This window comes from Falco punctatus (assembly GCF_963210335.1).
Source record: "Falco punctatus genome assembly, chromosome: 4".
Lineage (NCBI taxonomy): Eukaryota > Metazoa > Chordata > Aves > Falconiformes > Falconidae > Falco > Falco punctatus.
Window position 1 is genome coordinate 46,800,249 of NC_137583.1, and position 24,858 is coordinate 46,825,106.

The window sequence follows — 24,858 nt, forward strand, 5'->3', positions numbered from 1 at the left end:
GTAATGAATAGGCACATGTACTTGAAAAATAAATTCAATACACTGATTGAACCCAAAATAAAATTGTTCTAATTGTTATCGTTTATAACAATCTGGTGACCCCGACGTGATCTCGCTGTGCTTTCCAGGACTGTGACTCTTCGAGGGGTGCCCCACAGATTGTGGCTCGAGAGTAGCAGTCTGGGTCACTCTCCAGAGACCAACGAACAAAAGAGAAACAATAACCAAAAGGGACTGGAGCTCCTAGGGAAAAGCTGCAGTAGAAAGGACCCGTAATTCTGGTGCACAAAGATCTGAACGAAGACGACAGAGTCGTGAGTATAAGGGAAGCCGTTGGATGGGATCGGTTGCTTGTGTGTAAGAGTGTGATTGAGACGGAACCTAATTCTGGGAACGGACTCTAGGTTCGGAGCCAGGAGTTGAGTTCCGAAGCGAGTGTGGAGGTCTTCTAACCGTGGTTCCAAACTCCCATGAGGGGCTTGGCCGGTGAAGGACCGAAGCGGTTCCTATAGGATTCGTGGGTGGGATCGCGACTCCTGTAGGGTATGTGGGTGGGTGAAGGGTTCACCCCCTGCAGGACACTCTTACCGGTAACTACGGGTGATAGGAAGCCACTGTAAAAGTCCTAGGATTCGCGGGTGGGTGGTAGGCCCTAAACCCCCTGTAGACATTGGTATCGGCAACCAAGAGTGTAACACTCCCGGGTATCGTCAGTGGGTGCAGACCCCCTGCAAGATGCTTATTGGTTGCTAAGGGCGATAGGAATTGCCACAAAATTCCTAAAATGGGCCAACAGGAGTCAAGTTTTGAAGAGGAAACAAAGGAGGGAAAAGAATACCCAAAAATTATTCCCCTAGATAGTCCCTTGGGAACAATGTCAGGCATTGGGGTTACTGGCCATCTCAAGAGGAAAAAACTAAGGAAAAAATGGTCCATTACTGTATGGAAGTGTGGACGAGAGAGGAAATTCGACCAAATTATGTATATTGGCCAATATTTGGATGTTTTGGATTTGTAAGACATTGAACTTATATATGTGAATAATAAAGAACCCTTTAGTCAGGAAGAAAGCGAATAGACCAGTTCCTAGGTCCTAATACCTATACCTGGGAAGAAATACAATCTATCTTAGGAATATTATTTACAGCCGAAGAAAAATCTATGATTAGACAGGCAGGAATAGAGATGTGGGAAAGAAGGTATCAACAAGGCCTTCCCGGGGAACAGAAATGGCCTAACCAGAACCAGAATTGGAATAACCAATCCAGCCTCTCCAGTCGGAGAAGCATTTCTAAAAATCCAATTTGTGGCCAGATCATGGGGGGATATAATAAAGAAGCTGGAAAAGCTGGGCGATTGGCAAGATCGAGGATTACAAGAATTGTTGAAGGAAGCTCAGAAAGTGTATGTACAGAGGGATGAGGAAAAACAAAAAGTGAAAGCAAAAATGCTTGCAGTGGCAGTCTGGGAAACTCAGCAAAGGGAACTAGAGCCCTTGTGTGGATCAATTCCTAAAATTTTATGGGTGTAAACTACAGAAATGACAATAAGGACGGCTGAAAAGGGGTGGACACATGCTTCAAGGGTAAAGGGACCAATAAAGGAATGGAGAGTCGTAACTGAACCCGGGGATACCAAACTTACTTTTAAAAGAACTTGATGTAACGGCTGGGGAAATTTATATTGACTTCCGTAAAAGGGTAAAAACTCTAATTGAATTTACAAAAATTTAAAGTACAAGAGAACCGATGTTATCTTTAGTAGCTGATAGAACCTACTTTTCCCCAATTTTCCCAGACCTCTGTTTGTGTTGGTTGTGTTGGAAAAGAAAGGCACACCTTGATAAAACTGGAGAGGGCAAGGCCAGAGGGAATCGGTGCTGCAGCTGACAAGGTCTGCCGAGGGCTGCAACCCCTGGGCGGTGACCGCTGAGCAGTATGACCCTGACCGGACCTCTCTTGGTATGGGTCCTGACTGTAACCCTGTGGGAAGGTGTGGACATCCTTTATACTTCCAACTTTATATTGAGAAAACAGAGGGATGGATAAAGAAAGGAGAAGGTAAAGAACATCCTTTGTTACATGTTACATCATGAGATGGAAACAGAAGTCAAATATGAAGTTCCCACAGCTGCTAAAAATCTGTTCGTAAAACTTGTCAAAAATATAACAAAGAGTAATAGTTATTTAATCTTACCAATTGTTGTATGTAATTGAGTTACCAAAGTGAGTATTGTACTCCTGGGAATATCTGGGGGGTTGTTACTTATCCCCTGTTTAATTCAATGTTTTATTTGATTAATACTATCAGCGATACAGATTATGCAACCAGAAATAAGGAATGACTACAACACGAAAAGCTATTATTGAATTGGAAACTAAGACATGAATCAATGAGATAAACAAAAACAAAAGGGGGGCTTGTGATAAACGCAATCATGATTCACGTCAAAATAGAATATAGTCTGATAAGTGTAATTGTTGTACCCTGTGTAAATCTAAAATTGTTTGTGACCATTATAACCTGTATCACAATTGTAACAAATAGGCGCATGTGCTTCTCCTTGAATATAAAACCTCCCCCTTCCTCTGAGGCAATCGCTACTTCGAAAAGATTGCCAAAGAAGAGCCAAGAGGAGGAGAAGGTGTACCCTAACGACCCCGTGGAGAAAAAGCAGGATGAATATCCGCGAGAAGAGATTGTTCAAGATACTGGTATAAAAGATGCTGCTGCTTTTAGGACTCAGGTGTGCATGTGGTGGAACTAATTGAGTTCTCCGCGCACCCAGCACTGTTTTTGCTTATTGTTTCTCAACCTAAATTGATTGAGCCCAAAATGTTTTAATTGTTATCGTTTATAACAAGATGGTCCCATTCTACCCCGATATTCAAAAGTATGTGCGGTTTGTTGACGGAACACTTCCCAGCCAGTTTTATACCACTGCAGGTTTTTTTTTTTAATATGTAACAACCAAGAGAGGGCAAGTGTCAAGAAAGGCAAGTCTGTCTTGCTGACAACTCTGCAGGGACACCAGCAGCTGTGTATGCCACTCCACGAGGTGCTCCATCCACCAGGTGCTTTATCAGCTAAGGAGAAACTAACTTAGCATATTAAAGTCTGCTGCAAGACGCACCGGAGTGCAGGACATCTACAGAAGGGCAGCTCAGGACCTGGGAACACTCAGGGCTCAAACATTTTCTCCGTTGCCAACTCAAGGCCAAAGTACCCACCTGTAAGTCAAAACCTATTAGCAGAGCTGTGAGAGCTCCCGAGTTTTATTGTCAAAGCAATAAAAAGAAAAAGAAGAAACATCTCCTGTCCTGAAGCTGAGGATAACCCAGCACACGACAAAGAGCGGGCAGAATGTCAGTCTAAGGAGAGAGGTATTTACTCACAAGCTCCTTTAACAGGCAGTTTTCAACAAGACCACAGCAAAAATGCTTAACACTTTTCATCCTACCCATCTCAAGGGACTTCTATTACCATTGCCACAGTGCTACCATCTGCCCAGCGAAGGGTATCAGCTCTGAAAGCTGCTCTTAATCAGATCAAGAATCCAAGAGGCTTGCATCACATACATCAGCATCTCAGAAGCCATATAGGTGGCCTCTTACATTTTTATCATATTTCCATAGGTGGTTCCAATGCTGGCCTGTCTCTGGGACATCTAGCAGCACTGCACGTGGGCACCGAAAGTTTCCTAGAAGTACTGCTGGAGCCTCCACACTCCTAGCGATCCTCTCTTAAATGCAGGTGGGACCAGAAGTTCCTTCTGATCCAGGTACTTCTAACCACCTTTCCAGCCCAAGCACCTCCTGCTACTCCTTTTTTCCCTGCAACGCATCCTGCAACAGGGAAAAATCAGCTGCCACAGGCTAGCAAATGAAAAGGTCAGGTGATAGCCAACATCAGACAGATGATGTTCTGCTGCCTTTAAAGGTGGCGTGCCAAGCAGCTGGCTGCCCTTGCCAGCAGGTAGGCTGTCCTGCAGGGGCACTTCACTCATACCTTACCCTGGAGGCTCGCTGGACACAAAGTAAGAGTCAGAAAGCATCAAACCCTCCCACAGTTAGGATTATCTCCTGAACTGCAGCCTGCTTTCCTGATAAACTTCTGAATTGGCACGGATATCAGCCTCCCCGTTTCTACACTGTGGGCTGGATGTCGGTTAAGCCCCCTGGGACCTGTTCTTCCTGGTCTTTGCACAGCAGCAAAGGAAAGAAAAGCCTCACCAGATCAACTGCGCTCTTGTCACCTTGCTAAATATCATGTGGATGCCACCTGCACAAAGGGACACTCAGAACCTTTCACAGAGGCAGCCTAGAAAGTTTAAGCTTTTCCCCCCTGTTTTCCAAGTTTACTTTAGGCTACAAAAGGGTGCTGCCTTAGGAAGCAACTTAAGGTCTCTCTGAAAACACACCTCAAAAGCAGAGCAAGATCTAAAATTATCCCCTCACGGCATAGTCACTCCTTGGGCTGCTGACTGCTGCCCTAGACAAGCCTGATGTGACCTAAGTGCTTCCCTCTCCATAGTTTGCACAGGCATCCAGTAACTTCTGGCTAATAACCACCGAGGAGGGCCTGAAGCCAGTCACCAAAGAGCTCTGATAAACCTGAGCCATCTGTTTTTTATCACTCCAGTTCCAAATTCATTTTAGGAAGTAAGGGTTGGATGCACCTCCTGCACAGAAAAACTGTAATTATAATTTTCTTCTAGTCTTGCATTGCTTTGACAGTAGGCCTAAAAAAAAAAAAAAAGTGGCATTTTAACGTAACTACCCAGCAAACGCAAGGAGTTAGGAGATAAATGAAAATGCAGCTTTTGGGACAAATCATCTAGGATTCAAAGGAGGAGTGAACCCTGACCCAGAAACACCCTGCTTCACAATTAGCATCTTTGAACTGTTTTCTCTGTAGTGATGGAGTTTTAAAGTAAGACTACTGCTTGATGAAGGACAGTAAAAAAAAAAGAAAAAGTGAAGCAGTCCCTATAGCCTGAAGTTTTAAAAAGAAATGTATTTTGGTTAATCACAGAGCATGTCCATGTTGTGCAAGCAATCATGTTCTGTCCTTCCATGCTGACAGTCTGAACGGATGGGCAAGACCCCAAAAATCTGAGGCTGGGATGTTCCACCTCTACACCGACGCTGATCTACTGGCATTTCTTCCACGGTCATACCACAACCATACTGGAAGCTGCAGGATACTTCAGGGAAACGGCAGAGAACCGAATGCAGATCTCATCTGTCAGTACAACCTCTGGTTTGTGGAGTAGCATTGGCATAGAATCATCACAGAATGGTTACAAGAGTTAAGTAAAAAGTCATCCCAGCCGCTGGACTAACAGGAGCGAGCAGGTCCACCGTAACTAGATTTGGGGCAACCGTTTGTTTTAACAAAGCCTGTGGATGGCTTTCCTGGTGATGCGCATGGCACACAGCACTCCTAATGTGATCATTTGATTTCCTTTCCTTGGGAGACTGCTTTCGTCAAGGAAGTGACTGCCAAGATAGCAAGTTCAGCCTAGGCTGATCCAGGCTGGCAGGATCATCTAGTGCAGAAACAGAAAAGCCAACACAGCCACCAGTTATTTTTGCCAGGGGCACTGGAGCTAGAGGGATCCAAACTAAATGCCAGGGACCTAAGAAAAATAGAATATACAGGACAAATGAGATCGGAATGACTGTTGTTAAAAGGAGTATTTTAACGGGAGAAAGCCTAGAAGTCTATAGCAACTAGTGTTTTCATTTTGCTGTATCTCAGCTCTGCTTTTTTCTTTCCTTCTGCCCTACTTACCAGGAGAGTAAAAATAGGTTTTTATTAACAGCAGAAACCTGAATCACTGTACTCTAGTCATAATGATTCCATCCTCTGGGAGGTGATTTCAAATACTTGCATATGCATATATGGTAATGAGGATATAGAGTGAGAAGAGAAATTCATTGAAGTTCTAAGAAAAATCAAAGACTCTTGGAAGGAGCCTCAAGCAATTCTGTATCGAGTAGCAGAGTATTTCCTGGCAAGCAATTTTCCAGCAGGGACAGATATTCTGCTTTCTGCACTGGTGCTAAATGTTATTAGTGAAGATTTGCTCTTCATCTGAGGATCACTGGCTCCATCAAATGCCCTAATCTGGCTCAACTGGCCACTGACTAAGCCAGAAAGCAGCTACCCTCCCACAGTGCAACTCTCCCATCGGTCAGCAATGCAGATCAAGTCCTTCCTCATCCTGCCTTCAACCACTGACCCTAAAACACGGGCTGGATTAGAGTACTGCTGACAGAGTGCCCCGTTTCACCATTTACTCCCAGGCTCACTGATGTCTTCTGAGCCAACTACACCGGCACAAACAGAGCCATTTACCTGGTGCTCGCAGACTACTGCTTTACCGCTGAAGGAAAAGAAAAGCTTTTGCAGATCTCAAAAGCGCCCCTTGCCCAGAACATCCCCAGGAAGAGGCAGATTCCTCTCTGGTCTGTGAAACATTTCTTAGCTACTCTTAGCCCTTTGAAATAGAGTGAAGGGAACAGTAGTAAGAGATTGTTTCCTATTACTTTGCAAGCTTGTTGAGAATGCCTGCAAAGCACAGAAACCACCACAAGTTTTAATTATTGCACAAGTATTAATTATGATCCTGCCAGTTAAGAAGTAGCATCCAGATGGGTTGCTATAATCTACGGGGGGATAAGACAGTAAGGGTCAAGGACTGAATGAAAAAAGGAATCTGGGTTGACCAATGCTTAATGAGCCTGTCTGGTTTGCAGCTTCCAAGCTCAAATTTTACATCAGAAGTCATCGCTCTGCTCTTTTCAAGTCCTGGGATAAGCAAGGTTAAAATAAGAATCAGTAAGCACAGCTGCAGCTTCCAAATACTTACAGCTAATTCACTTCCCATTCTAGGTCACAAATATTTCAGTTTGCTTGTTTTGTATACGGACAATTTTCTCTGAAACCAGATGCAAAGCTGCAGATCACCATCCTGCCAGCAAGAATCGGTTATGAATGATTCTCCACCTCCCGTGACACCACGAGGACTTCAAGCTTACTGGAAGGTCACAGGCATCACAAGAAGCAACTAACAGCATTCCAGTTTAATTCAGTCCTCTTGCAGACAAACGTGGAAGACACACAACAGTATGCCCTGGGGAAAGGCAACACATGCTAGCAATAAATATATATCGGCATCACTCCAATCACTGCTCCAACTCCTGTAATAGGGAAATATCCATGCTCTTAAAGCCAAGTTCATAAAAAAAATACAAATGAGTAAGAAAGAAGCCATTTTCCCCTAGCTGATCCCAGGGCCAAAGGGGATAGTTCAGACTCCTATGAGGACAGGGGTTCTAGAGACTCACATTCCTTTAACATGCCCCACACAGTTGCATTATGAAACTGATTTGCAGAACATGGGCAGAAGAACCAGATTCCTTCCACATGCCTGCCACACAGAAGGCAGGCAGACCCAGGTGCCTCGGCAAAAAAAGGAGAGGAGTGCTTTTTTTGTCTGTGTCCTGCTGAGGGGAGGTTACTGCATGACACCGTGATGGAGAAGGGATGGGAAAAGCCCATGAGTGTACATGCTGAAGCAGAGGTTAAGGGAAACTCCTCCACTCCCTCAAATGCAGGCACAGAAGGCAAAGAACACGTTCAGTGCCTGCAAAGGAGTCTGCAGTGGCAACAAATCCCAATTTCCAAGGGGTTCAGTACCTGGGGTTTGAACAGCATGGCAGAGCACCCAACAGCTACCCTCCAAACCTCTCGGGGAGGACTCTGCGGTGAGCAAAAGCACTCAGGAAGGTAGCACAGCAGCCTCCAGGAGGTCAGGAGGAGACACTAGCCCAGCAGGTTAATTTGCATCTCCAGTAATAAAAGGTGGAAGTGCCTTCCTTTTCTTGCTATAAACTCTTGCAATTATATCTATGACTGAACAAATTAAGTGTGACACTTCTAGAGAAGGAAGGCAAGATGGTTGCCTTGGAAACAAGGGACAGAGGTAGAATTCTGCATCCACTTCATCACTTTAAGTGCTGCAGCAGGGTCAGTGAATTGGTTACAAAATGCAGTGAACGAGCATTAAGCCCTTCAGCAAAAGCACTGGGTAGAGAGGAGATGGTGAATAATCTATAGGGAACAGGTTGTTAACTCCCTGGCTCTTGGCAGCTTTTCTTCACTGCCCCACATCCCCACCCCGGGAGTACAAAATATTCACAGAGGTGAACTAAATGTATCCCTTTTCTATTGATCATCATCCTATCCAGCTCCTTTTGGGAAGAGCAGCTTTCAAGGCTCTTTCATTGTTATTCAGGGGTCAGCTTCTGGCAGTTCATAAACTCTTAAGATGACAGGCTGAGAGAGTTTTAATTCCTTTCAATTTACAACTTGTAGGTCTGCACTGCACAGATTGACTAGGTTTGAAAAGCCTCTGAAAGCGAAGAGAATTTAGCTTTGTCCTGCTGAATTAAAACAAAGTGCAGAAACACGAGTTTGATGCAAGAGTTCAGCTACAGAAGTGAGGAGAGGAAGGCAGCTGGCAGGTATTAAAACTAAGCAGACTTCCTACAGCGTTGTTCAGACAGGGCTGCCACTGGAAGGGGGGAAAGCATGTGGAGTAGCTGACGAGAATAAAGGGAGGAATGGCAGAATTACTGCGGCCAGGCAATAAACACATGCCAGGCTGCCTTCTCTGCCCGCTGCAGCTCTGTTGTTTCATGGAGCAACACTCAATACTTCCCCAGTGTTTCCCCCGACGCGCTGATTAAGCCTTTTATCCTTGATCCCACTACGAGAGCAAGAAACATCACTTTCTAGAAGGTGCCACGCGAGCTGTTTAGCCAGCTCTGGCTGGATGCCGAGTGCCCAGCAGCTCCATGGCCACAGGACACCCGCTCTGTGATGCTTTCCTTGGGAGCACCCTTCCCTGCAGGACAGGGGAACACAGCTGCTTGCTGTTGTGCTGGCACGAGCCTGGTCTAGCAGCGTTTGGCTCTACCGCAAAAAAACGCTGCCCAGGACACAGGGGCTATTCCTGTTGATTTTCAGTGCACTTTGATAATCCCAGCTCTCCATATGAGCAAGGCACCAGTAACATCAGCTCAAAGACATAAAAGGAGACTTCCAGCAGCACGGAAAGGCACCGGGTAATTCTGGTTTGAGCCAGTCTCCATCTCAGCAGGGCAGCCCGGGTAAGTCGCTTGATGTCTCTATAGTCTAGTTCCTGTGCCTTAACACATGCTTTTGTGGGAGGAGTGTGGAGAAACCCGAAATCATTAATGACTATTACTCCCACATACACTAGAAATCTAAGGATTCTAGAAATCAAGACTTTTCCTACTAAAATGCTTTCCAAAAACCCTCTGACAATATCTGAATGGCTACCTGCTGTCCTTCCGATTGCTTTGTTCAACTTAAATTTTCGAAATCAGGGTCAGGGCTAAGCTTCTCTTCTATTTAAAGAACAGCCAGGAGAACCAAACGCTGGATTCTTTCACACAATGCTACTCCACAAAAAGGAGATGGACAGACACATCCAAAGCCCAAGGCTGCAAGCTCTGCTGTGCTTGATGTAATTACTAGGATGCCACAGCAGGAGGAAGGAGGCAATTACTAATAGGGAAGAAAAGCCTGTTAAGAAGCACTGGCTAAGCTCACAGAAAACTAATAAGGGACTAAGCCCTGGAAATGCTCCTGTGTTTGCAGGTAGAGTCTTTCTTCAGCCCCTCTCAGGGCTATGAGATGAAAAGCCTCACCACCAGCAGCTGTGCCCGATTAGAGGGCAGGCTGTGCCGACACAGCACGGGAGATTTGCGACTGCCCTCCATGCCAGAAGGGTGCTCCAGTTTCTCCTGCTTTCTAACTACAGGCAGATTCTCTAGAGAAACCTCTTTGCTTCCAGCTGGGCAAAGCTGACACAAAAACTCCCTGCCACACAGGAGAAGTATAAAATCAAGTATACAGAGTTGGATAACTAGCTCAAATACCTCGCAGACAGTGACACACGAGAGCCAGCTACGCCGCCCCAAGCTTCGGGGCAGTTCACCCGCAGCCTTTGCACCCACAGCATCGATAGGAAAGAAAGCACTTTTCTCAACACCTACTAATTACTCCATTGAGTTAATTCCTGCCATGCTCCTTTACAGTGCTCACTGACAAAGCATCGGTTTGACTGCCCGGCAAGCTGATCACCGCCCTAGCACTAGCTGTAATGAACAGGAGAACTGCTTCATTACGAAGTACAAAAGCATACAGTCCTTTGCTGTCTGGCTTGAAGCACTCTAGTCCTCAGTGGTAGAGGGGAGGACAGTCAGGAACAGCAGGAGCTATTGTTTCGAAGACCAGCTCTATATGGTGCTTTAAATGCCAGGCAGCATTTAAGAGGCCAGCCCCGAGCAGTCTCTTTTATGGCCCACTATTACTGGGAGGCATGTGCACAAGGCAAGGCAGGCTTGAAAAGCAAATGCCTGCTCCCATCATCTCCCAGACCCAGTGAAACAAGCAATGCACAGTGCTTGGCTACTATTAAAAGAGTCAGCCCGACTGCTTAATTAATTGACCAGGCAGCTCCATAAGACCTGCCTCCCCAGCCTCTTTGATCTTTGCCAGGGGTAGGTTGCAGTTGCTCCTCTGCAGAACGCTAGTGCAGTTCAAGCCTGTCAGGTTTTGTTCTGTGGCTCCTGCAGATGCCTCCCATGCCATAACATCTACCAGGGATCATCATCTGACAGCACATGGCTACCACCGCCCGTTTTTTTTTTCCAGAGACAACAAGAAAAGAGTGCTTTTCCTGCCTGCAAGGCAGCACAGAGCAGGCCCCATCACCTTCCAGGATCAGAGTCTTGTTTTTACAAGGTTCCCAAAAGCTTTCTGGGCAAGCTTGTAGGCAGGACCTCTGCCGAGCAGCTGCAGTCCAGCAGGCAGCTCTGCCTGTCCTCAGAAGCACTTCCTATTCAAATAGGAGATAAGCTAATGCAGCCTCCGCAATGAAGCATCCTTATGATGCTTTTTGTTCTTGTACTTTTATCCGCCCAGGAAATCTCTGCTCAGAGGCAGCGTGTTCAAACAGATCCTTTAAGAAAAAAAAAAAAATCCTCAGAGATAACGGGGCCTCCCCCCCCCCAGACAATGGCAAGGATAAAGGGGCAGGATACGGGGGAGGGAGGAGTATGACATTAAAGAGAAAGAAAAAAAAATTCCTATTGTCCTGGAACACTTCTTTACATACTGATTCCATATGGAGCAAATACCAAGGGATATTTCTGTCACCAGACTGTCCAGAAAACCAGAACTAACACACAGTACTAAACAGTCCTAGTTCAATAACCCAGCTCTAAGGAACCCCTGTTCTTCTGCTCCATTATTACTAGCTAACCTCTGAAAAAAATATCCAGAACCCTTAATTATCAAGAACCAGTCATGCTAGGAACATATTTTCAACATATTCATCATTTACCAGTTAGCAATTCAAATGTTTTAACCGGATGCTCTAATAGGAGGAAAAAAAGCCAAGTAGGGGTTGCCAGGGCTCTAGCAGAGCTGGAGGAAGGGTATCTAGTGACTTCCATGTGTCTGCTGTCAAAAGGAAAAATGAGTTGAGAGCAATAGCACAGGTACATTAGCATAAGAAGCAGAAAGAGAATGACTAATAGGAAGAAGCTGAACACTCACTTGTGCTGCCTTATCTGCTGTATTGAAAATCTCTTGGCTGGGTCGTATTCAAGCATCCCTGAAAAGAAGGAAAAAAAGTCCAGGTGTGATCACAGATGCTCTCAGCCAAGTTGAAGACAGGAAGCATAAAGCTCTACCCTTCCCTCCCACCTCCCTCCCCACAACAGCAACTGGTGTGTCCAGTCCTCCTGGCAGCTTAGGAAGCCTTTACCTCCAGGAAGAATATGCTGCATTGGTCACAGGAAGCTCAGCACAAAATCCCAACTCGATTGCTGACTACCTGATCAAGTCTCCTTCCTCAGTCTTCCCACCTGCAAAGTGGATATGACCTTTTCCTCCTCCACGCTGCAGGGACAGAGGCTTGCACAGCCCTGGATCATATGTCCAAGTATGTTTTCAGGCAAAGAACATCAAGACTTTGCATTTCATAGATAATGCTATTGAACTTTCTCCATGGAAGAGCCAAAGCCTTAGGCACAGCATCTATCCAGTTGCTCAGCATCCCAGAAATTCTAGTCTAGTGAAATTCTACTCTGGAAATACAGATGAGGAGAACTGACAAAAAAAATAATCCTACTGTCCATCCTTTTGCCCTAGCCAGGAGTTTGATTTCTGGCATCATCTGCTAAGACAACTGGGGTGGGGGTGAGAAGAGAGTGGGGGAGAGGAAAAGTAGCTTATCTGTATTCTCTCTAGGAGAGAGGGAGGTGGATTCCTTAGATTCATGAGATGCCCACTCTGCTCTACTGCCTTTAAAAAGCTTCACAACTCAACAGAAGGGAAGTGGCAAATTTTGCCATATTCTCCAGAAACTAGCCCCAACGTGACCTAACAAGTCTCATGCAGCAGCAACCAAGATTTCTCCAATGAAGGTTCCAAGAATATATTTGTCTAACAAAGTCTCACTGCTGTACGTTACAAGGAGTTTTGCTTTTACTGGATGCTATCTCCTTGTTGCTCTTAAAGCACTAGCACCGTTGGAGTCTTGCACAGGCAGCACAAAGAGGAAGGTTTTGGAAAGAGGTGGGAGAACAGGACCTCGTCTCCAGCAACCAGAAGAAAAGAAAGGCTAGGAAGCAGAACAGTGTCAAACAGGAGTTAACATCAGGACAAGGAGCAAACAGTGCGGAGTGCTGGTGAGAGCCAGTACAAGGACACTGTGAAAAACACAAGGATGGGAGATACATTTGGATGGACATTTATGAAGGGAGGGCTGGAAAGAGACGTTGCAGTTCAAATAAGAAGTTGCAAGGGCCTCACAGACAAGTTTGTGCAATACTGTTGACCAAAGCCAACGGAAGAGATAAATCACTAACAGTACATGTGATTAAAAAAAAGCTGATCCAGAACATCTTCCTTGCCAGTTCAGTTTGTATCACATTACTAACAGTAACAAATATGGGCACAGAAAAGGTACAGGGTGGAAGGACCGAAGTTTTCCCCCCCAGAAACCGAAGTACAGTTTACCATGGCAATTCATAAAGGTTTATCAGTGCTGATGACAGCACCAATAGCTTTAAGGCAGATGGAGTCACTACTGATCGACATGACATCACCATGAAGGAGGTCAAAGAAACATGGGAAGACCTCTCCAGGTTAGAGAAGGTCAAGTGCATCAGAGGCATCTGGCCTCAAACTCAAGGCACTGGGATCTTTAGAGCCCAATTCTTCAGAGCAATTTAGACAGAGCACACCAGAAATTTGTACTTGCCTTGTTGAGACCATAAAAACCACCACTTGGCTATGTTAGGGGTACATGGCTGAGCTCAACTGGAGCTACAGCAACAGCTCCCTGCTCAAGAACTCTGAACCTTGACCCTAGTTCCTTATATCTGGTATCTTCTCCCCTGAATAGGCCAGAGCCCCAGAAACAAGCAACCAGCAGCTCCAGACCAAACCCGTGTGTGGCAGGAGGTGATTAATGCCAGTGAGTGCCAAAAGCCGAACAGCTCAGCTGCTAGGTCTGTTACTGAGGAACACCACTGAAAGGGTATTTTGAGATGGTTTCACAGTAAGGGTGAGAGAAGGGAAGGTACAGTTGAACCACCTTCAGCAGAGAATGGATTTGATCCTGAATCTTGCTGCAAGGTGCTGCAATGCTTGTAATGCAAGATACATAGCTTTTGCAGGGCTAATTCCAAGTTGTTTCCTCACTTTATCCACTGTTAATGAACTGATGCTGGAGAAAGCCCTTCTTTTTTCAGAGAGTACTACAAAACAAACACTCCTACAGTTAAAAAAAAATAAATAATAAATTAGTTTAACACTGAACACAGCCTTTATCAGGGCCTTTCTCCGCAACAAGGGTCCTTGCAATGCACATTCCTCCTTTCTTTTGTACTCCAGCATGCATCCCTAGCAGTCCCTGCAGCCTTCTCAGAATCACAGACCACCTGAGGTTGGAAGGGACCTCTGGAGATCACCTCGTGCAAAACTCTTGCTCTAAGCAGGGTCAGCTTGCCCAGGACCATGTCCAGCTGGGTTTCAAACACCTCCAGGGAAGGAAACTCTACAACCCTCCTATGCAACCTGTTCGAGCACCCAACCTCCCTTGCAGTAAAGGAATCTTCTCCTGCTTTGATGGAATTTCGCCTCACCTTACAAGAAGAGAAACAAGACAGGAAGGTGGTTCAGAGAAAAAAAAATCCCACACCTAATTAAATAACCTATTAATAAGGTTATTAGGCAGTAGTTTCACAGCTGAGCTGCACAAATGTGTTGGCTTTTTTTTAAAAGGGGAAAAAAAAAAGAAGAAATAGGACTGCAGAAAGATCTTACATGAAGTCTAGGGGACACCAAAGCAAGAACTGGCTAGGTTACCTTATTAATGTAGTCAGAAACAGGTAAGTCAGGACATCATCCCCCCCCCCCCCCCCCCGCCTTTATTTATTTCAAGACTGTTTTGGAATCCAGCATGTTATCATCAAGGTCAGGATAAGCTGCTGCACATCCAAGCAGATACAACTAGAAACTCTTCACAGGAATGTGAAGTACAGTGGGATTTCCTCAAGGCTCTTGCACTTTCAGATTGGGATTCATTTCACTAGGGTGCTGCAGAAAAAGAGTTGCAAGATTATAACTGACCAAGAAGAAATTTACTTTAATGAAGAAGGACTGTATTTTGGGCAACGTTTGAAGGAAAGCAGAAGGTCCAAGCACTAAAAATGTATGTTCATGCATTCAGCTCTGTGACTCACCCATGGCAGCTCTGTGGCTGAAGTCTTGTACTGAAAAGAGACTTCATCAAGACACAACATCATGTACTATTCACCAGTCAAGTCACCTAAGTGTCTGCCCACAGTAACCACACATACTCTCTACCATTTACGGTAAAGATTTCCATGGAGTTTATCTGTGATTAGAGATGAGACACAGTGTAACAGGGCAATTCTTCATGAGGATGCCTACGTTACAAACCTCTGCTCCCGTGGTATTTCAGGATTCACTATGCCCGTACATGGGATATTGTGTTCATCACAGCACACCAGTAGTCTCAAACCCCCTCCAAATCATGTCAAGTGGCAATCCAGAAACTGGAGACCATGAATCCATCTTGAGCTCCTTACAGACTCCAGCCCACACACTTCAATAATGCTGAGCAAGCACAGCATTATATCATCTGGTAGAATATCTCGCTTTCAGCAGACAGCACAACCTTAGCTATGTTGTTTGAGAAGGAAGAAATCTAACAGCAAGAGTTAATGAACTCCACCTGGATTTCACTTCAGAGCCTCCAACTCAGATCAACATTTAAAAGAACCGATATAAAAGCAGTGTAAGTCCAATTGGTAAAATGAGACAGGACTTTTCCTCTCTCCTTCATCCTCTGCAAGCACAGCCTGGAGTTCTGATCAGAAACTCCCTCTGCAGGCAAACCTTGAGTCTTTGATCAAACAAGTGCAGAAGGTTTGCCACTGGATGGGTTATAGACACCAGTTGGATCCAGGGACTCCCTGCTTCTAACAGAATTAAAGCATCCCACTGCCATCAGAATGCACATCCTCTCACCACTCCTGTAATGAAAGGTCACGGTGGTTACACAAAAGTGAGAAAACAGAACTCTGACAAACTAACTTGTTCCAGGTCAAAGTCTGTAGCAGAGCCTGGAAGTCAATCTAGACGTCTAATGCAGAGACTGCAGTCTCAGAGCTTTATCTTTCAGTAAAAGTACATTAGAAAAGGAAGAAGAAAAGCTGACCTTGTGCATTTTTCTTGTCCAGAAACAAATTGCCTACAAGTTGATAAGTCATGTGCAGATGGTGACAGAAGAACCTTATGGCTATTTATAAATGCTTCCACTCTGACACATCTTTACTGACTGCACACACAAAAGCCAGAACAGTACTAGCCCTTCTCTCCCTCAGTGAAGAGTATAAATAAAGCTTCATCCCTGATTAGGGAGACAAAAAGAGGAACAGCATCCCAACTAATCTGTTGAAATACAGTCATGCAAGTCTCTTTACAACTCAAATACTGCAGAAGCTTTAAGTCCTCTAAACTCCACTTCTTCTGGAAAGAGGAACAAAGAAAAACAAGCTCAAGGGGAAGAAAAAGTAAAAACCCACTACAAAAGTAGTCAACAAAAGAACAGGAAAAAAAAACCCCAACCTTAAAAAGTGCATGCTAGTGTTTGCTTCACAGCTAGACTGGTATTCTGGTCAACACAGCACTTCTAGCCAGAGAGCAAATAAGCACTCTGCAACATGCTGAATTCTTCCTTACAAGAAAACCAGAACAAATGCTTGCAGCACTGCAGAGTACTTTAAAAGTCTTTTAAAAGCAATGCAAAGGCAAAACAAAGTCTCTAGTGAGATAGAGCTGAGCTGTGGGTGTCTGTGCTGCTCATACGAAAGCATCAGCCAGTCATTGACAATATCTGATCTGCAGGCTTTCGATTCAGTTTCAGCCTGCTGCAGAAGTAGCAGGCACCTACCAGGAAATGCAGATGTTCTGGTGGAAAAGCATGAACTAAATAAAGCATTCAGGTTTTGTCACCATAGCTACGTAGTATCACCACTGCAAGGCTCAGCCCTCATCTGCAGCAGATGCTTTGTTATCTGCCAGGCTGTGGAGGTGCTCAGGCCTCCAGAGTGGAGCGAGCCGCAGCAATTCCACTCCTTAATTCAATCACCTCAGGTCTGCCAGCTACTCTAAGCACTAGAAAAAGTGTGTCAAACCAAACAAGGGGAATATTAGAAGCTTTTGCCAGCTTTTACTGCTTAACAGGTACATATGACAAGATGAGGGGTGGGAGAGTGCTCTCAGGTGAGATGGAGGGAGGACAGAAAGAAGAATCCTTAGGGCATCCCACTGCCCTGGAAGAAAGGGTCAAATTGGTAAGAGACACACAGATATCTCCTCCCAGGCAAGCTCCTCTGCCTATGGAACACACTCGACTTGCATCTCTGTAGTATCCAAACACAGAAGGGATGAAGACAGACAGCTGCTAGGATGAACGAGGCAACTGAGGCTGTAAGAGATGGACAAAGGGCATTAGGTGCGAGGGCTCCTCTGTTTAAAATGAGGCAGAAAGAAAAGAAAGAAATTCTGACTCCAGGTCTCATACAAGGGATGGAAAGAGAACTTAAAATGGGAGTTATTCTGATAATGAAGCATAAGATTTTAAGCTACCAATATCCTCAGGACAAGAAAAGAGAAACAACTGCCACACTCATTTTCCCTGGGGGACAACACTAAGTGCAGCTGAGAGGCTTATCACAAACCTCAAATGATTTCTGCTGGATGCTTTAGAAGACTGGCTGCCAGTCTAGACGGACTACTGGATTTACTCCATTTGGGCAATTCCCAAGCTCATAAAAAGGGCTATGTTTTGAGTCAGCATTCGCAAATCAAACACCACACGTAGATCAGGACATCGTTCCCTGGGGCAGGCAGATCCAACATGAAACACACATCAGTCAAAGTGCTGGGCTGTGAGCAGTAGCCACATTAGTCTCAGCAGAACGGCCAAGATACCAGCTGCGCTGAGTGCAATTTGAAGCTATGCCTTATGTAATGCTTTCCGAAAGCTGTTAACGCTAGTTAATGCTTTCTGAAACACATGGAAATAACTTACCGGCGTGGTGCCAGATAAGCTAAAATAGTCTCCTATGAGTAGGACTGCAGGGGGTCTGCCACCTCCTCGGCAGCGGGGGGCTGCGGGGAGCCCTGCTGGAGGCAGCAGCAGGCACAGCTCGGACAGACAGCACCACCTGCCGCCGCCCGGCACGCAGCCGGCACCGAATGAGGATGCCTGCCTCTGGCTCCACGGCGAGGATGCTCAAGTCGCCAACGCCACACTGGGCACACAGCCAGCACTGCGTGAAGATGCTCGTGTCCCTGGCACTGCACCGGGCAGGCAGCTGGCACCGTGTGAGGACACCGGCATCGCTAGCACCGCACCAGGCTGCGGTGTGACCCGATGGGGCGAGAAAGTGGTGCCAGGCTGGAGCTGCAGCTCCTTGTGACCATCCACGGAAAGGCCAGGAGCCCACGGGCAGCGCAGCCCTTCCTGCCGAGGCAAAACTGCTGCCGTTTCTAGCATGAAGTGCAGCCATAAACCGCTTTGGAGTCGTGAACCTTTTGGCTAGCCACAAACTGCAACAGCACCGTGACCACACAGAGGACACGGCACAGTACACAACCCCTCGGTTTAGCAATAACACACATAGTATGAGCAAACCTGCTAATGGGAGGAGGGCAAACCGACTTGGTTTGCTCAGTGACCCACAGCCCTTCACCCACACTAACTTCTTAACCCCGTGTAGCACAAAAACCAGAAAAATACACTTGAAACAAGGCAGCGTCATTTCATATTTGAGGTCTGATCTTTCACAAACAGCTGGAAACAATGAAGGAGAAGCAAGCCCAAGCTGAGGGCTGGGGGCCACTACCACACCTGGCTGTTCCACTGCCAGTTAAAGCAGCATGAACTCTGGTCAGCATCTCCCATGTCTTCAAATCATATCCCATCTGCTGCCAAATGCGCATCACCAAGCAGGCTGCTACGCACAGCGTAACTGCTGCCCTGACCATTCAGCTTGCAAAAGTAGAGACTGTTCAACGCTAAACCTCAAACTATTGCTGTAAGTGACAGGAACAAACCCCCCCAAACAAAACCCACAAGCTGCTTCTACCGAGAAAGCGCTACTCCTGCTTCCACCACAGCCCTGTTGTGAGAGTGGGCAGCAGTCACTTTGCTCCAGTATCCTTGCAACTCTAAATCTGGGGGGAAGGAGGCAACAGCCAGGACTGCAGCACAGAAATTCAGAGCAGAGGCTGATGAGGAAGGACAGTAGAACCCGAGTACTCACTATTCCTCATCACAGAAAGCTCAGACAAGGAATTTGAGTGTTCTCACTTACAAAACCTGCATCAGTGCTGTGATGCCATTTTAAATTTAACTTCTTGTGGGCTTTGCCTTTAGATTTAAAAGCTTCTTGGAACACAAGAAACATAATGCAAGAACCAACTCTTTATAGAGTAGTGACTGCAAGCCACGTAGGGTTTACGGTATCTCATGAAAACACCAGTTTTAAAGATCTCTCAAAGTCTTATGAGGTTCATAAGCACAACCTCCCTTTCTAATAGGATCCTGTATCTTCACAGGATACTTGGAATGAAGCTCTCCCCGGCACTATGCAAGCTGAGCATTTGCGGCATCTATAAATTTTACCCTTTTAGAGACAGTTGGGAGACTCACCTCTCAGTAAGTCTGAGAGTGGAGGACCACAATCCTCTGGAATTGTGTAATCACCTTTCCCGATGTTTTCAAATAATTTATAGATATTATCCCCTTCAAAAGGGTATAGACCCGTTGTAATGTTGTATCTGTAAAGGCAGAAGGAGAAGCTGTATAAGATAAAGCTCACAAAACAGGTCTTCAGTTCTTATGTGACTACGTAAACCAAGAGAAGCCAAGAGGAAACTAAAAGACGAATATTTGACAGCATTTGGAACGCCTCTTTAAACTTAGCCTTCCTTCATCACAGCCTCTTCATTCACAGGAGTCAAAACCACCAGGACATTTCCCTGACAAGCTGGGTAGAAGAAACTTAAAAATAAATACTGGAGATATCTGTGGTCTCTATTATTGCAGTAGCTGTGCATCTCGGATGCTGAGAAATGGCTGGCTCACTGAAAGTAAAGATTGCTTTCTTCAGAATTACAAGGACTTTGGGGAACATAAACTCCTCCGAAGGAGGGACCAACAGACATACACCCTCCCTGCCCCTCCCCAAAACATACAGAAGAGCAGCGATGACAGCAGATGCACAAGACTGAGCTATCTGGGGGCTTATAATTTTTTTTATTGCGATTCCGGAGTGCTGGATGGGCACTTACAGTGTGACCCCTGCGGACCAGATGTCTACTTTAAAGCCTGAAAAGGTGTCAAGGCCATTGGCAATTTCTGGTGGCTGGAATGCTGGCGACCCTTGGCTCGTTCTGCACGTGTCATCCTCTGCAAACGGATGCAATGCCTGCAGTAGAAGAGACAGATTAGTTTCAAACTTCCAAGGCAAGCAAATTGTAACTGTTAGAAAAGTTTCACCTGGGAACCAAAACAGGAAAACTCTGCCACTGAACATCTACTTACGTATCATGAGAACATGCCACTACACCTCTTGCACCTCTCCTACCTAGCTGAGACAGCCTTCATATAGTAAGAAGGATAAGGTTATATAGCTTATCCCCATTTCACCACATTTTTGGGTTTGTCTGAGATTGTGGCCTTCCTCTGCACGCTTCCAGGATGGAAGTTTTGTGCTGCTGTTAACAAAAGTGTTTTGCCAGTTGCAATACATATTCAGAGTCACTCTAGAGCACTCTGCAAGTTCAACAGAATAAAAGCACAATAAGTCAATCAACACCACAAAGGTGACCTAAACCTGGAATGTCACACTTCCCACATACCTCTGCTACGCCTAAATCGGATATTTTTAGCGTCCCATTGGTTGTTAGCAGGAGGTTCCCCGGTTTTATATCCTTGTGGACAATCCCTTGGCTGTGCAAGTATTCTAAGCCGTCTATAAGCTGACAAAAGTACCTGCAAGAAAGAGTTAAGAGGAAAAAAAGCCAAGCACTTCCATAGACTAAGAACTACTGATAAACATAAAGCAAAGAGTGCTGTTATTGGAAACGTGTCAGAAATACATTTACATTTGATGAGGAACCTGAAATTGAACCGTGGTCTGTACGAAACGGCATTTCATCTTCTGACAAAGTCAGAAGTTACCTGTTGGAGCTCTGCAGCACTGTGTTAACCACCTCAGACTCCAGGCTCCTCCACTCCAAAGCCCTCTTCACACCTCTGTGTATTTTCTAAGGCTGAGCACCACACTGACACAGACCTGACAGTTAATCCTGACACCTGCTGTAGTCTAGGCTAAGTTAAGCCAGCAAAAGATGCTCTTTCAGTGGCACAGTCTGCTCTAACAGGGGGTGGGAAAAGTTTCCTTTAGCCAGTAGAAAGGAGCCTTTCACTGCACTTATGGTCAGAGATTATTGGCAAGCCGTTACCAGAACATAACAAGCATTGCACACTGACAGCCTGGCAACAATGGTGCATGCATGTTTTTTATTTCGTAATATCCAGAAATACTACTTGACTTAATGTGCCTGTATTTCACTTAAGCCATCTGCAATCTCAAAGATCTTTTTAAACAAAATGGGAAAGTAAGACCATAAAATTGTATAGTTACCACAGATTTGCTAATCTACACTGATTTGATACACATGACAATCTTCCTGCATCTACTTCCAGAATTCTAAGGTTACTTTACTTGCAGAGTGAAAGGGGCTTCAGCTTATCCTGTCTACTAACTAAACAAGCTAACAGATCATGCTGGATATATTGTCAATCCTTAATCCATCCAAAGACCTTTAGTCTCTCTTCTGACGCTGAACTGTATGGTTTGCTTCCATTTAGGCAGGGCAAGAGTCCTTACAGATTCCTCCCCTGCACCCATCTTCGCTGAATGGCAGAGCTGTAGGAAAGGGGCCAGGTCTCTCATGAAGTAAACCATTCATCTCATGAAGTAAACCAAAAAGTAACAGAAAATTCAATACAAAGATGTTTTCGCTTCCCAGAATCTAAGTGCTATCCCTGCCCCCACTTCATCAGTTTTTCATTTGTTCTATGGATGTAAGAGATGCAGTTATTACACAAAGCCTGGTTTACTCTAAAGTGTAGCCAGCAGTCTAAGCAACACGGTTGAACGTGCTCTTGAATTCAAGACAGCACAGTGGTGAGAGGCTAACGCAGCCTAAGGAACAAAGCTGTACTTACCCGTGAGCCTGAAAAACTGGAAACCTCTTTTCTGGGACACTGTCCAGCATTTCCTGCATCCCACACACACAGTACTCCATCACCATATACGTGAAGGCAGAGTTAAGGAAACTTCAAGGTTAAACACTTCTCAGGCAAACGCTGTGTGAGGACTGCAGCCCTGTTCCAGTGCAACTGGACGGCTGCTGCACAGACAGACCTGTTACTGGTCTACAGACACTGGAAAGCTAGAGCCCGAGTGGTGGGGCACTTGCCAAGGTAGCTGCCTTCCTCCAACTCTAACAGAAGGTGGCAAAGAACCCACAGGAAAATTCTCCTGCTTAATGACCAGCTGCAGCTCCGTGATCAGACCCAAAGCGGGATGCAAACTCCACAGAAATTAAGTTAGAGATCTCACAAGTGGGACAGAAATAGGGTAATGGTCTAAAGTGGCTACAAAAAAATTAAGAAAGCCCTGGCAGAAGAGCTGCAGTGTATTCTCCCAACACCTTAGTTGTTCTGCACTTGACATGACAGTGAGTTCCCATCACCTTCCCCGAAGTTTCTGTTATTCTTCATTTCCTCTCTCAAAATGATACGGCTGTATGCACTAACAGCCACTGCTTACCCCCATCCCCATGGCAGTACTTCAGTAGCAGGAGAAAGGACCCCTAGAGAGCTGGGAAGCTTTTTCAAAACCGCATGCATGAAAATTAGAACAGAATGCCAAGAACTGGTGGCACTTTTTAGCATTTGTTCCCTTGCAGCTTATTCTAGTTTACATCTCCTTAATGACACAACCCCCTAAAGCAATAATTGCCTTTGTTTTCCTCGCCTCCCTGAGCTTTTAAGGCAGACGTGAGCCCAGAGGGGCCAGCAAGGACGGACCCTGAGACATCTGGTGGCATCGCCAAGGGAGTGCACCTTCAAGATAAAGAGCTGAGACAAGCACTGATTGCCAAGAAGCCCATGCATGTTCTCCAGTAACACAAAGCATTTCTTTGGTCACTCTAATTATTCCTGGCAGATGCCTTCTTAACCTAAGCCTAAAATAAGTTGCTTATGTCCCAGGATGCCATCTTAACTCTTGAGGCAGGAGAGGCTAAAGAGATGACCTGTGCTTTAAGTGGGATCTGTGCTAAAGACTGCGTTCCCCTTTTGCAGCGCATTCTATCCAGGAGCTCAAAACACTGTGCAAACCCATTAAAAATCACGTTACATTCCCTATGTGAGCTGCTCTTCAGAGGGATGCTAAAATACTGTAAGATTTTACGATGCCACCCAGTAGATCAGAAGAAGCAAGAACAGAAGAAAGAGCTCCCAAAATTCATTCCTACTGTTTCTTACTCTGGAAAAAATCTGCGAAATACTTACAGTAATGTGGAAGACATCAACTTTCCCACCTTCAAGATAGTAATACTAACAGCAGATTACATAGAGTAGCTCCTGGGAAGCAAAACCCAGCTCTTGTTCTCATCTACAAAGGACAGCCTGATTTTGGTTTCATTAGCTGCCAGACTGTTTTTCACCCCTCCTTTTGTAACTGATCCATCTCTGGTCCATCAGCCAGATTAGAGTACAAACTTTCAGGCTGGGGCAGATCTATTACAGCTGCCCCAAGACGACCGAGGCTCTCAATTCTTCTAATCAATAGGGTTCTGCTCCCACGCACAACTGCACATACTGGTAACAGAAGCTGTCAGAGATGGTGTCAGCTGGGATGCTGCTTATTGAACTGGGTTTATTTTCTGCCTGGATTAGTTCTCCATTCAGCAGCAGCTCTGCATTCCCAGCCACAGCAGGTCATCAAAGCAGCCCATTAAATACTAAATGTAGTTGATATTTTTAATCCAGTCATCACAGCTTTCCCTTTACCAAAGAATATCATTGCAGGCTTTGGACTAGGCAGGTAAGTTATCTTCCCAAGTATAAACATGGCTGAAGCCTGCAGTTCACTTCTATCAGCAACAGAAAACTCAGGTGAGAACAGAGCCCTTCCCTCTTCTACAGGCTGAGTTTCAAATGCCACAACACTCATTCTGGAAATGAGGACATTTTCTTATTAGTAAGGGGGAGACCGACATCCCTCCTCTATACCCCATTCAACCTTCACCTTGCATTGCTCCATGCAAGGCACTAATACAGACATTTGCACGATGACGCAGTGAAACTAGTAAGGGAACTGACCTCCAGAGAAGCCAGCCTGAAAGAGAAAGTTACTTTTCATCTGGATCTGTTCCCAAGCCTGTTTACCATGCCACGGCACAAGTGTTTGTTACCGCCACATCCTTGGATGTGCCACACAGGCACTGCAAGTGCCAACGAGAACCTGGAGAAAAGTTAAACGAGAACATGATCATGGATGAATTCCCGCTCGCAGCCCCAGTGCTAATGCTGCTCACGTGCACAGAATAAGCACCGATTAGAAACAAACTTTCAAAGAGCGTAGAAGCAGATAAAAGATAAAAAACAGTCAAGTCAACCTACACTTGCAAGGGGAAAGTACTGAAAAACAGTTTGTTCTTTTTCAAACGCTTCTGTTCAGGAAATAAAGCAAGGACCATGCTTCCCGGCTTAGAGAGGTCACATTTCTGAAGGACCATTTTGGGTTGTCATCACCTGTTACCAACACATGAGGTCTCTCTCGGGCTCTTTTTCCCCATCCTTCTGCTTTAGCAGCCCAGCTTCTTATTAATTAAATGGTATCTTTCTATAGACAGTAATTGAATTGCAGTCTCTTCGGTCTGTTCAGGCTACAAAACACAACCAAAAGTTGTCATGCTTTTTTTTTTTGCTATACTAATGATTTGGTGGCAGAGCACTACTTAAGGCATACAATTATGCATTTTCTGAAGTACTGTAATTGGAAGACAGTATTCAGAAAACACTGTCAAAAATAAAAGCAACCATTTACAACACTTACTACAGCA

General features: G+C 45.3%; 1 protein-coding gene across 2 annotated transcripts in view; it reads right to left on the minus strand.

The window, feature by feature from the left end:
• STK11 (serine/threonine kinase 11) overlaps positions 1-24,858 on the minus strand; it is a 48,795-nt gene that overhangs the window by 11,040 nt on the left and 12,897 nt on the right. For both annotated transcript variants that reach the window (XM_080384630.1, XM_080384629.1), the window contains exons 3-7: positions 21,950-22,039; positions 20,575-20,707; positions 20,005-20,141; positions 19,364-19,491; positions 11,662-11,719 (exon numbers count right to left, since the gene is read on the minus strand). In XM_080384630.1, coding sequence (XP_080240756.1) covers positions 11,662-11,719; positions 19,364-19,491; positions 20,005-20,141; positions 20,575-20,707; positions 21,950-22,039 — 546 coding nt within the window. The remainder of the gene's footprint in view (positions 1-11,661; positions 11,720-19,363; positions 19,492-20,004; positions 20,142-20,574; positions 20,708-21,949; positions 22,040-24,858) is intronic.